General features: G+C 43.7%; 1 protein-coding gene across 2 annotated transcripts in view; it reads right to left on the reverse strand.

Annotated features, from left to right (window-relative positions):
• Positions 1-549: 549 nt before the first annotated feature.
• CCDC50 (coiled-coil domain containing 50) overlaps positions 550-12399 on the reverse strand; it is a 43376-nt gene continuing 31526 nt past the window's right edge. For both annotated transcript variants that reach the window (XM_050307955.1, XM_050307957.1), the window contains 6 exons: positions 10924-11030; positions 10323-10367; positions 9689-9787; positions 8770-8849; positions 7639-7736; positions 550-6580 (listed from right to left, as the gene is read on the reverse strand). In XM_050307955.1, coding sequence (XP_050163912.1) covers positions 6561-6580; positions 7639-7736; positions 8770-8849; positions 9689-9787; positions 10323-10367; positions 10924-11030 — 449 coding nt within the window. In that variant the 3' untranslated portion in view covers positions 550-6560. The remainder of the gene's footprint in view (positions 6581-7638; positions 7737-8769; positions 8850-9688; positions 9788-10322; positions 10368-10923; positions 11031-12399) is intronic.

Below are 12399 nucleotides of genomic sequence, written 5' to 3' on the forward strand. Positions count from 1 at the left end.
ACTCACTGCTAAGACCTAAAGGACTTCGAGATGGAACTGGTGGGAGATAAAGATGATGTAAAGACATTTGAAAGCACTGGGGTAGTGCTGTGACATGGACCTAATCTAGCCCAAAACAGCTGGAGTCAGCGCATTTACCCCTGCAACCCAAACTTCTAGGCCATGGAGGAACAGCCTGGCGCAGCCCTTGTTGGGGTGCCAAAGGGCTCTCTGTCCCCTCTGCAAGTGAGTAAATAAATATTTAACAAAGGTTTACAGTTTGGGTCCAAAATCCAGAGTTTGTATTTTGTAACCTCTCCTTTATTTTAGCATGTTCAGTGACAAACTGAGTTTGTGACATGACAGTGCCTTCAGATCACGTTTGAGCTGCTTGTGGCTGCATCCTCAGCCGATGCCTGTGAAGACAGCAGTCAGTCACAAGGTGTTTGCCATGTTTCCTTCTTGCCTTCCATTCCACCACTGTAGGTACAAGTTGTTTGTGGGAATCTTCAAGCAAGCTTTTTGCAAACTTAAAAGCTATGTTAATTAAATAGGAAAAAGCATCCTACCCTTACAAATAATTATACTGCTTTATTTTTCAGTATCACAGTCTCAGGAAATGACACAGTCCAGATCCCTTCCAAGATATTATATAGCCTTTTTTCCATCTGTCTGTCCATAAAATAATCAAATTAAATACAAATTTGTTTGTTTGCTACATCTATTACAGTGGAAGAACGTAATTATTGGTAGAAGCAGCTGAGCTTCAGAACAAAGCGTGGAACAAAGTGTTGTTTTCTCCTGCTTTTGTGTAACCCACTTCAGTGTTTCCAGAAAAGCACATGGAGGGACAGAAGGATGTGGTGGGTAACAAAATACAGCGGTTTATTGAACAAAATGGGGCAAGGCAATGTTCCCTTTACATTCAATGAGAATTCAGGAATATGAAGCAAAACATGCTATACACACGCACACACAGACATGATACTTTGGTTAAATGTCATTCAGAAGTTCTATGTCAAACCTGATAAAATTATAGAGTGAACAGTCAAAAATAAAAACAAGAATAGGCTTGCATAGATGGATTATTGTCAGTGCGCAATTTATATTTAAGGATTAGCTGTTACAACCCAGGGTACACTTGCAGCTCTGAGGAATTTAAGCCTTCTAGCTAATCCACCTCATCGCATGGCTAATATTTAGATTCAACAGACTGAAAGTTTACCCTGAAGAGCTAAATGAGACAACTGCAGTTATTTCTCTGAGGCAATTAACTATATTGCAGTGCACAGATGCAGCTGGAGACAGACCACGGAGTCTACTTAGAGTGAACACTGATACAGTGGAACTTGTTTACCATGAAGTAGAAAATACTCATTTGTGTGTGTCACTGTCCTCTCTGGAACTCTCCTGGAAGAGCCCAAACTGCACAGCTAAGCTTTGCCCTGTGCTACTGATGGGGAGGAGGTGGCTGATATACCTCCAGCCCAGATGCGGAGGTTAGGGCAGCTTTCTCAACACAAAACACATGTCCCACAGCCTGTTCTGGGCACAGCAGTCCAAGGGGCATACGTGTGCAGCAGAGCCAGTGCCTCCACAGCAGTGCTGCACAGCCACAAATGTGCTACAGCACATTTAAGGAGTACAGCAAACTGGGATCTCTATAGGTTTATGCCTGTCCTCTGCAACAAACATAAGTCAAGCTGCCTGTGGTATACTTCATATGAGGGACACCACTGTGCCTCAGCCCTGTGTCCCACACCCACCTCCCAAAGCAACTGCAAAACTAAGCCCTGAACATCTTGGGAGAGTGGGGCAAAACCAACTGTCCATCATCTGGAGATGGATACAGAGCAGAGTAAACCTCAAAGCAGCACCCTCCCTGGCATCACTGCCAGGAGCTGGATAGCACTGAGCTCAGCTGCCCATCAGTCCCTGCTATGAGCTGTGCTTTGGTTCCCATTGCATCTCATACAGTCTTGCAGTGACAGTGCTGCTGTGAGGGACAGAAGGAGCCATCTGCTCAGGGGGACAGACCCCCAGGAGATCGTGCTGTGCAAGAAGAAACGAGTATCATGGACTGGCTGTGCTAACTTACAAGAGTGTAAACTAAGTAGGGGAATCCTCACACTGTCTCCAAGTGCTCCCCTTTATATATATAAATTAGCAATCCACAGTTAGCTTGTATACAGGATAATATGAATTAAAATAAAAACCTTGATAATAAAAATATATAATATACACATTGATCCACAGCAATAAACTGAATGAAAATACTAGAATGTAACAGTGGGTGTAATTTGGCACAAAATAAACACAAAAATGTCTAGGACTGTAAAAATAACAATCCATTTTTTTCCCATAAGCAGAGAATGTAATCAATTCTGATTCAAATCCTGACAGGTGGGAATGCAGAGATATAAAAATACTGTACATACAAGATCCCTTTTATAGAGTGAAGCAGACTGCAGCATCTGTAACTTCTATCCTTCCTCCCCAAGAGGAGAAATTCAACGATGAGATTTCATTTATCCCCTAAGAGCTGATATTTTCTCACCCCACCAAGTTCAAAACCATTAAGTTCTTTTAAAAAAAAAGATGAAATTAACCTGTTGGATCTATCCACGTGACAACAACTGCTTCTTGCTGCAGGAAGCTGTACAGTCCAGATTAAGACAGTGTTTCATAGCTAGGCGACTCAGATCAGCCTGCTGAAGATATCGAGTATCCCTGCGGGTAAGGCACGATCCCTCCGCTTCACCCAACCCCTCTTCGGCAGACATTGTGCTTTGGACGGAGGCAAGGAGGTGGTGAGAGCTCTTGTGCCTGAGATGTGCCAGCTACGAAGATTAGGAAGTACCAGGATTTCATGGAGATGAATTTTCCATGTGGTGCCTGATACCTTGTTAATGCACAGAGTGAGAAAGGTATACAAGACCTGAACAATCCGGGCAGGGGTCCCAGCAGGGACTCCTACATCCTACTAAATCTGGAGCAAACCCATAGGCAAAGCTACTAAAACTTGGCAAGAGAAAATAAGGAAAAAACAGAGATACTGGAACACTTTTCTGTCATAGGAAGGAAATGTCGCTCTGTTTCTTTATAAAAAATCAGCTTCATTGTGCCTCTTTCCAGGGACCCATGTACCAGGTGCTGATTTTGCATCTCACCTACACCAGCTGCACCTTCTTGGCTCTCAGCAGAACAGTGGCTGCTGAGACCCAAGAGGAATTGGCTCCTTGTTTAACCATGATCTTAACTCTTTTTGACTTCAGTGGGACCATGGAATTCCCTTCCAAAAGGGGTCACTAAACACATAAGTCCTGTTGCAACCTTTGCCTCAAGAAGTCTCTAACCTGTATGACTGTATCAGAACCCCAATGTATATCAGATGAACAACTGTTCTGTTTATACCCCATTCACCATCTGCTTTCCTCAGCTACCATTTCTATCATTTCTCTCTCTCTACAGGTGTCAGCCCCTTCTAACAAAACCTTAGGGCCCCCCTTTCCACAAGGGCAATGGAAAAATAAGACAGGAGAAACACTTAAAAGGGACAGCACATGAATAAAGGTAGAGAGTAAGAATAAAAAGATATGGATGAAGGGAGGATACAGAGCAAAACAGCCCATAAAGCATTCAGCACTTCCTAAAGGCATCCAAGGAAGCAGTAGATGCTCCTTCCCTTGGGCTCTTTGTCTTTTGGTGCCATGGCTGGAGAGTTTGAGTGGCCCAAGGAGGCCGTTAAGAAGAGCCTGCAGCTCCACAGAGCAGGCACTGAGGTGTTCTTCAGACTCTACCCAGCTTCCAAACTAAATCAACCAGAGTTTTCTTTCACATCATTTCTACTCACTCCCATTGAAGTCAACAACTTGGATACTACCAAGCATCCCTTCTGAATTAACAGGTTTTTCAGGGGCTCAGAGTCTTCATGACTTTTCTAATTAGGGTAAGACAAGAGTTACATCAGCCAACTGCAGTGCAAGAGAGTCCATCATAGCCAGCTAGAGAGGCCCACAGAGGGCTGAATTCCTGGTTGGCAATTTCCCTTTACCTTTTGCAAGGGGTCACCCGTTTTCCACAAGCACAGCAAGTACAAAGCTCAACCACTTCCTGATTTGGCAGGACTTTTCCCCATCCAGTTGTCACAAGTGCACCAGGTGACACAAGTAGCAGTGCCTGTTTGTAGGAAGTGTTAATTCATAAAACTGTACCAGGCATTCATTCCAAAACAATAATTACTCTGATGGCAGTGGAAGGAAAAAGCCCACAGGAAAAAAAGAAATGGAATTTTCAGCAGCAGAAATTTTGACTGTTATATGAAATACAAAATAAATTTTTATAAAATAAAATCTCGGTAGATGAGTTTGCCACACTGGGCCAAGTTATAAAATAAACAAAAAAAAAAAAAGGAAAAACAGGATCTATGTTGTTATTTTTCTGGATCCTTTTAAACAATGTTATCACTTCTGAATGAACACAGACAGAACGAGAAGAGAAAACAAGGCAAGGACAGTAAAATCTAGCTGCTGGCTGGGATATTTCCTGAGAAGCAGCAGCAAGCAAGCAAGACCTTGCAAGTCACTTAAGAACTCAAGAAGGCGAGTAAGCTCTCAGTCTGGAAGCAAGGGTATGCAGGGAGCAGGATGCTGCTGATGCACAAAGTCCTATGTGACAAGGTTTTTGGATAGTGTCTACCTGGTCTATTGAGGTCATGTGGTTCTTCATAGATACTGAACTGCTGCCAACAGGCCAGTGGGGGTAAGAGATGGAAGTTTCTCAAGCTGTTGGTCAAGGGAAGACATGGGTTTGTGCTGTGGCATTAAACTTGCCCCTCCAACTTATGCAAAAAAAACCCTGGCCTGTCTTTCTAGAGATTTGGCCCAGTGACTATCCTACCAAGGACAACGGCCAAGGTTAAAGCCTTACAGCTGCCTTAGGACTTGAATTGTGCACTAGAGAAACAGTAGACAGCCATGCTCTCTTCCAGTTTCTTATGGGTCCAGAGAGCTGTCAAGGCTCTCTCCCCAGGCAGATCAGTGGTGAGGGCAAGTAAAGTCACAGCTCTGTCTCCCTTCCTCTGCAGAGTCAGCAGCAGAACTGCAGCTGCTGGCAGACAACAAAGAGCATGACAGGACAAGACTCAGTGCTGGGCCCTAAGGAGGATGGGCTGTAGGGGCAAGGCAGCCAAACTCACTGCTCTCTACTGGACTGGCACATGAACAACCCGCCTGTACCAGCTGAACAGACTCCAAAGCCAGTGTCCAAATGTTCAACTTTGTAGTTTAAAAATACACCAGAAAATAAAAGCAAAAAAATTATTAAAAAGACAAAAGAATTGAAATGAGAGGAGGCCAAAATAAAAGGCTGTGCAAGAGAAAAATGATTTTCAAAGAGAGGAAAGCCATCAAAGTGGAAGAGAGGAAGCACTGCATGGACAAATCTATATAGACAACAAACCTGTGAACCCTGCTAAGCCCTAGAGAGCAATAATTTTTTTATTCCTGACTGGAGTCTGCCTGAGGTGCTGAATGGAGCACTGTAGAAGGAAGGCGGTCAGCACAGGCATGGTGTGGACCATTCAAAACCAGCTCAAGTTATCTGTAACTGCAGATTTTAAATTCAATGCCCATGTGGCCCTCTTTCAGCCCCATGTTTCCAAGACATATGCAGGTTCAGTATACAAGCTAGTGTACTCAAGTGCATCAGCAACCAAGGTAGGAGTTACAGAAGACCCTACTTGGCTTAGGTGAAATTCCTTGGCTTCTACCACACTGAAGCTCAAAGTAGGTGACCACAGAGGTCCATTCAGACATATATGAGTTCCCAAACCAAAACTCACAGCTTCCTGAACTCCCTAGCATGCACACAAGGTCTAATCTCAGTTGAAACTGTCTTCCTTTTAACTGTTCTATCCTATATCTGGAGCTAAATGCCTAGTTACACACTCTATCCAGATTTTTGGAAACCCTAGAAAGAAATACAGCAGTTAAATTCTGTTCCATAGGCAATTTCTTTGTCACCAGTCCCAGAGTCAGGCCTTTGCTGGTGTACGTTTGAAGATGCACTCTCCTTCCTAGTATGACTGTCAGGTTAGGTCAGTTGTCTTATCCAACACAGGAACAAACACATTTCCTGTTACAACTCTTTTTGCTAAGCCATCTTAATACAGAAAGGACTTGTACTTCTGATGTTTCACTGCATTGCCATAACCCAACTCACTTCTTCAATTTTTTCTCCATTGTACATGCATCTCAATCTGTCCTATTTGTCAAAGCTCCAGCCAAAGATTAAAAATAAAAATAGAAGGAAAGCCTCAAAAGGATGTATGAAGGAGCTGTTAAGCCAGCTGGTTGATTTGCACAGCTCAGTGGCAGCTAGATTATACTGCACTGCTTCAGTCATCACACATGAGTAAGAAACTGAAACAAGTAATTTTCCTTAATATGATGACACTTAAAGAGATGATCCTGGAAGTGGAGAGTGGGCCTCCCATCGGGTCAGGAATCAAGGAAGTTGCCTGGCAATTCCAGTAACATTTGCTACAGAAGAGTCAGTACAAAAGCAAAGGCTAGCACAGTTTACTGCTTCCTACGGGAACCTGGAAAACAAAACAAAGAAAACTCTGTGAGGCTACATCCTGGTGAAGAAACTACTACCTGCAGTTCTATTTTACTTGTCCTGCTGTTGTATTGTACTTGTCCTGCCATCTTGTCCATCTGTCTGACTTCCCAGGGACTGGTAAAGTCAAAGGCCAAAATGGGAACCATATGTTTCATTTCCCAAGCAAAAGGAAGGATAGATCACAAGACAGGCAAACATTCATATTTCTTCTAGGGAGTGAATGGTGCTGCAGCCCCACTTCAGTCTCTTACTAAAGAAAACTGAATGAACACTGGGCTTACAGACTCATCTAAGCGCCATTAATTTTGCAGCTTACTTGATAGAAACAGAACACAACTTTCCCAAACTTTTAAATTTCAGAAAGGAAAGTGTCCACATGTAAGTCACAATAGTGGAGGCTCAACGAAACCTGAGAGACTGAGTTAAACTCTGACTGCCCTTTTCCTTCCCCAGAGACTCTACAGAAAAGTCTGAATGCCAATTGTGTGAGTTAAAAATCTCCAGGGGTGACCTTAACCACACTGCTCTGTGCCCAGTGATTTCAGGAAACAAGCCAACAAAGCAGTGCTGAGATGCCACAGGAACAAAATAAGCCTGCCCTCAGAACAGGCTGCTGTCTCATCATGCCATCCACCTGCCAGCCAGGTGATAATGCGAGATTGTCTTGTATTGGATTGTTTTGATACTAGTGAGTCACCTAAAATCCATCATGTCATTGTCTTAGTGGCATTTCTCCATCATTTGCTGCCTGGATTTACAGTCATTCATCATTAAGAGATCATGGAGCACATGCAGACAACAGTTTGATAAACTCCAGGCAAATCAATTGAGCTTTTTAGTCTCAGCCTGCAATGTGCTCAGCAAATACAGCCCAAACACTGACCAGCATTACCCCTGCCTGCTGGGGTAGTAATACCCATTGCTCTTTTCTATTAGCATCACTTTCCAATACTCTTTCCTGCAGGCTACTTGTTTGAGGAAAGCAGCTCACAACAACCCAAGTGCTGGGGCAGCCCTGGGATTGATTGATCTTACCTTTAGGAGAGTGTTCAGGTTTGGGTATCTGGCGCAAGGGGCTGGGCTGGCTTGTGTAATACCTAGAGTGTTCAAAGTCGTCCAGGAGAGGCTGTGACCTGCCAAGCACAGGGTAAAAGGAGTGATGGGAAATAGCTCAAAGGCATAACAGTGTGTCAAAAACAACATCTCAGCTGTCTGGTCTGTTGCTGTCAGTTTGATGCAAATTGTGCCGGGTCCACATTTCCCTCCTGCAGAGCAGCTCCTCTGAGCACAGCCCCTTACTGTTTCTGCAGTGAGAAATGCACAGCATTTACTGCTTCTCCTGGACCTCTTTCATTTAATAAAGGTTTCAAGTTGTCAGGAAATGAAGAATTTCCATCATAAAGACTGATGCAAACCTCACTCAAAAGAGTAATATTCTGAAGTGTTTAATGCTTGCCCAGTTTTAGCCCCACAGTATTTTAATACGATCTCTCTTCAATCTCCACCTGCACACCTTATTTACTGTTTCTTTTGCAAATTCAACAAGAATTTCTAAGCTCCTTCCTGGAACAAAAATCAAAGGCACTGGGGTCACTTCCAGGGCCCAGTCCCTCATGAGGGGCATTGAGACAGAGTATCAAGAGATTTAGAAGAAACAATGGGCTACAGCATGTTCCCAGTTTGGGATCAGGCACCCCAAAGCACTGCACTTGCTTGCAGGGGGTATCCACATGCAGCAGTGGGAGCTTTGTACAGGGCTTAACTGGAAGCAAAGATAGATCCAACAGAGCAGCTGTGCAAATGATGGCGATTACTCCTTCCTGCCCAGAGATGGCATTTGTTTTCACATCCCTAGAAGCCCTGTAACCCTCTCAGTGTTTCTCTGCCATTTAACAAATGTCATTGCACAGGCTCATCAATCTCTGTCAGTACAAGGCATGGAGACCAATATGGACAAATGCCATGAGCAGAGTGAGTGATGCATGTCACCAAACACCTCATGAGCTCTGTGCCCTCCCATCTCTTTTCAGTGCTAAAACCTCTACTCTCCACCAATTCCCTCGTGGGTGGGTCAGGCTGGTCATCCCACAACTTCTCCTTAAGATTCAGCTTCTCAGCAGCTTCCCACTTGCATTTCCCCATTTTTGCCAGCCAGTTCAAGCTCACCTTGAAGACCTGTCGCTTCTGTGTCGCTGAGTTTCAGGCCCTTCTCTTGACCTTGAGCGCGTGGACTCGCCTGCATCAGGCTGATGGGAAGGAAGGAGATCTGTTCATCTGTGTGCCTTGCAAGAAACTCACCAGTGCACTGAGGCTGACACAGTCCTTTCGTGCTTGGTTTGTACACACGATTAACTACAGCCAGACATGCAAATGGCAGTACTAGGACTAGTTTCCAGTAAACAAAACTAAGCCTCGCTGAGTCAAACTCAATTTTTGCACTAAATATGTGACAGCTCTGGGGGACTGTCCTGAAGCTGGGGTCAAACATAGTGTGTAATGACTGTGTACATGGCTGGGCTGAGCACGAGGGACCAGCTGCACACAGCTGTGCTCCTGCAACCACTTAAACATAGTAAGGAGGCTGCAAACATAAGAGCTACCTCCATCTGGCCCCAAGATTAATACAACATCCCCTTTAGCACCTTACCAGTGCAGACCATGAAATCTGTTTCCTATCCTCTCCCATGTTGGTTAGCCAAGCCTTTCTGGTATCACTCATGCAAAAACTTAGGCACAATAGACTCTGTACTTTCATTACACAGCTAATTTTATTATGAGGCAGAGTGACAACCGAAGTATCTGCATTGCCCTTATACAAACAGAACCAACTACTGCTTTTACTGCTACAGTCAGGATTCCAGCAGAGGGAAGGTCCTGCACCAGGAGGACTGAGAGTGCTTCAGGAAGGCCACAAAGTGCTGTGACACCTAGTGACAATCTCCCAGGCCAGATGCCAAAAGCATCTAACCAAGGAGGTGGTTTCAAAAGGCTTGGGAAGCAGTTGAATAATAGACAGCAAGACCCTTTGGGAATGGGAATAACATTATAGTACCTTATCTGTGGTGCCTCCTGAAGCTTGACATACCTTCCAATCTTGATCATGCCTCCTCTTTTCAAAGGAAGACTTTTCTCTCTCTTTCCTTAAAGCCTTTTTCTCCTCAGCCATCAAGAGTCGAGCAATTTCCTAGAAGGAAAAATACAGACAGTGCCTCAGACACTTTCATTGTTCTTGTGGGTTTGAATAACTTTTCCATGGACAGCTGCTAAATGGGAAGGGTGCAAATCCAGGATTTCACCTATCCGTGATCAGAAAGGAAGTGACAGGGCAAAATTAAGATAGACATCATGCAGCATGCCCAGCAGATCCCTGATTCGCCAGAACTGTGTTTGCAGAGCGTTTCTGCCCCCTATTCCTTTTCCTTAATGAGGGAGGTGGTTCATCTCACAGCATCTTGCATAGTCTCCCCTGGGGCTCAGAAAAGAAATGCTAGTACAGAACCATGAACTAACTTCCTTTGTCATGGCTGCAATAGGCAGTGGAACCCTCTGCTTGGCTGGCCTGAGCATATACATGAAACTCAGGTAGGAGCAAACCCACTAGAGCTCCAAGCTTCCCCTACAAGGAGAGAAATTAACAACTAGAGGATGAGAGGGAACAAGTGGTGTTTGGCAGCTTCCACAAGTAAAGGAATTCCACAAATATTTTACTTGTTGCTCACCTCATCTTGGGCTACTTGAGCTGCCTTCTGATCTGCCTCATTAGCCTGGGAAAAAAAAGATGGGGGAAGAAAAAAAAGAGACAAAAGAGTAACATCTCTGAATTAGTCATACTCATTAGTCTACTGGCAGGGCAAGTAGGTGCCCATACAAATACACAACCATCCTCTCCACGTATAGTTAACTACCTCAATACTTACAAACCAACACCAAACTGTCAGTTCAGCTTTTCAGCTGAATTTTGTCCTCATGTATCTGCTAAGGAACACTACAATGGATTTCCCACTCTGCTGCCCTCTCTTCTCAAAGATGGGCACTTCTGGGGTAGCCACACTGACTATAAGCCATCTTCACCTGCCTGGAAACATTCATTTAATATCACTCTGCTTCAAAAATTTAATTTTGGGGTGTTTATTTAAAAAATACATCTTTATTGGCTGTCACTCCATATGTGTGTATGGAAGACAAAGATAATTACCAGAAAGCACAGTAGCATTTTGGGTCTTAAAAGTCACTCTCATATATAAAAGCTTTACAAATTAAAGTTGTCATTGCTACCTACCTTAGTTCCTTCAAGTCGACTAATGCATCCCCTCTACTTACCAGGAGCTCTTCCTCCTGCAGCTTCCGAGCAATCTCTGCATCAGACAACTCCTGTTCCATTCGGGGTGCATCATACATGGCTTGTTTCATCCCCCTCAAATTAGTGCCTACAGAATTGCGAGAGAAAACAATCAACTCAACCATTCTCCACATGCTTTGATAAGGAGATATCCACATACTCTTCAGCTCCCCCTCAAGAGAACGAGAGACCACGACGACGTTGTACCTGCCATACAGATGGTTTGAGAGCACCTTTTGCTGAGGCACAGCACACACCTTAGGAAGGTTTCTCTGTGCACACAAAAATACCTGATACACCATGCCTTATAACAAATGCAACTATATGGCAGAAGAGACCATGTCCCTTGAAGTCTTTGATGACAGTGAGGCTAGCAAAGGAATTGTCACACTCTGCATTGATACAGATATACTGGCAAAACTGGGCAGCAGAGAGCAGCCCAACATCTGTTATGAGCATAGTCTGAACACACTGCTGGAGCAGCATGGGCTGCAAAGGTTGCCTGAGACAGGCTCACATGAGATTTCAGACTATGTCTTCCTTGGGATGACCAATGAATTCTAGAATTCAACAAGAAAACAGCCAAGTAAGCACACTTCATATAATATTCAGTTCTTGCTTTGAGTATAGAGTTTTGTTATTTTAAAGATAAACCTGATTAACATCTTCCACTTCCCCAAGGAAGGTTTTCATATTATGAGGAGGAAGAATAATTGTCCCAGTATCTCCAGAGACAGACACCCATTATCATCCTCACCTTATCTGTGGGAAGATCAGCTAGATGGCTTTAAGCATAAGTTTCCTCACGTTGTTACAGACAAGTCTCCTACTTTCACTAGGTCACCCCTACTTCCAGTGGTTTTAAAAGCAGAAAGATGGTTCTGGATCTCTAAAGCCCCCATTCCCCAAGTATTATTGAACAAGAACTATACAGGTACAAATTTCCCAGAAAACTCCACTTGTACAGAATTTGGCTAGAACCCCATTTTACAAACAGTTGGACACCCAGTGCCACTACTGAACTTTGCCCAAATTGAATTAAGTTGTCAGCAGGGTTTTCAATAAGAAGTGGATGAAAATTTCTGGTTTTTTTAGTGCTTTAGTAAAGTGTTTTCACTTAATAGTTCTGCATCTCAACAAAATACAACAACATAATCCTAACATTTGGGGTCTTGTTAGGTTTTTTTTTTTCCTTCTGTGCAACCAAACCACTGCACAAAATCATGAAAACAAAAGCTGGTGGTTGGTTACTTGGTTGATTTGGGTTTTTTCTAGGGGTGGAGGAGGGAGGAGGATTTTTTTCTTAAAACACAGGATACCAAGGGAACCATTCCCAACAATACCTTCTTACTCATCCTCTCCAATGCCATGGAACATCAGGACATAAACAGAGCAAGAACGTTTATGGATAATAAGAATCCCACTAAATCAGGGAGAAACCTGGACAGGATTAACTG

Source organism: Myiozetetes cayanensis, unplaced genomic scaffold (assembly GCF_022539395.1).
Source record: "Myiozetetes cayanensis isolate MyiCay16 unplaced genomic scaffold, myiCay2020 scf13, whole genome shotgun sequence".
Lineage (NCBI taxonomy): Eukaryota > Metazoa > Chordata > Aves > Passeriformes > Tyrannidae > Myiozetetes > Myiozetetes cayanensis.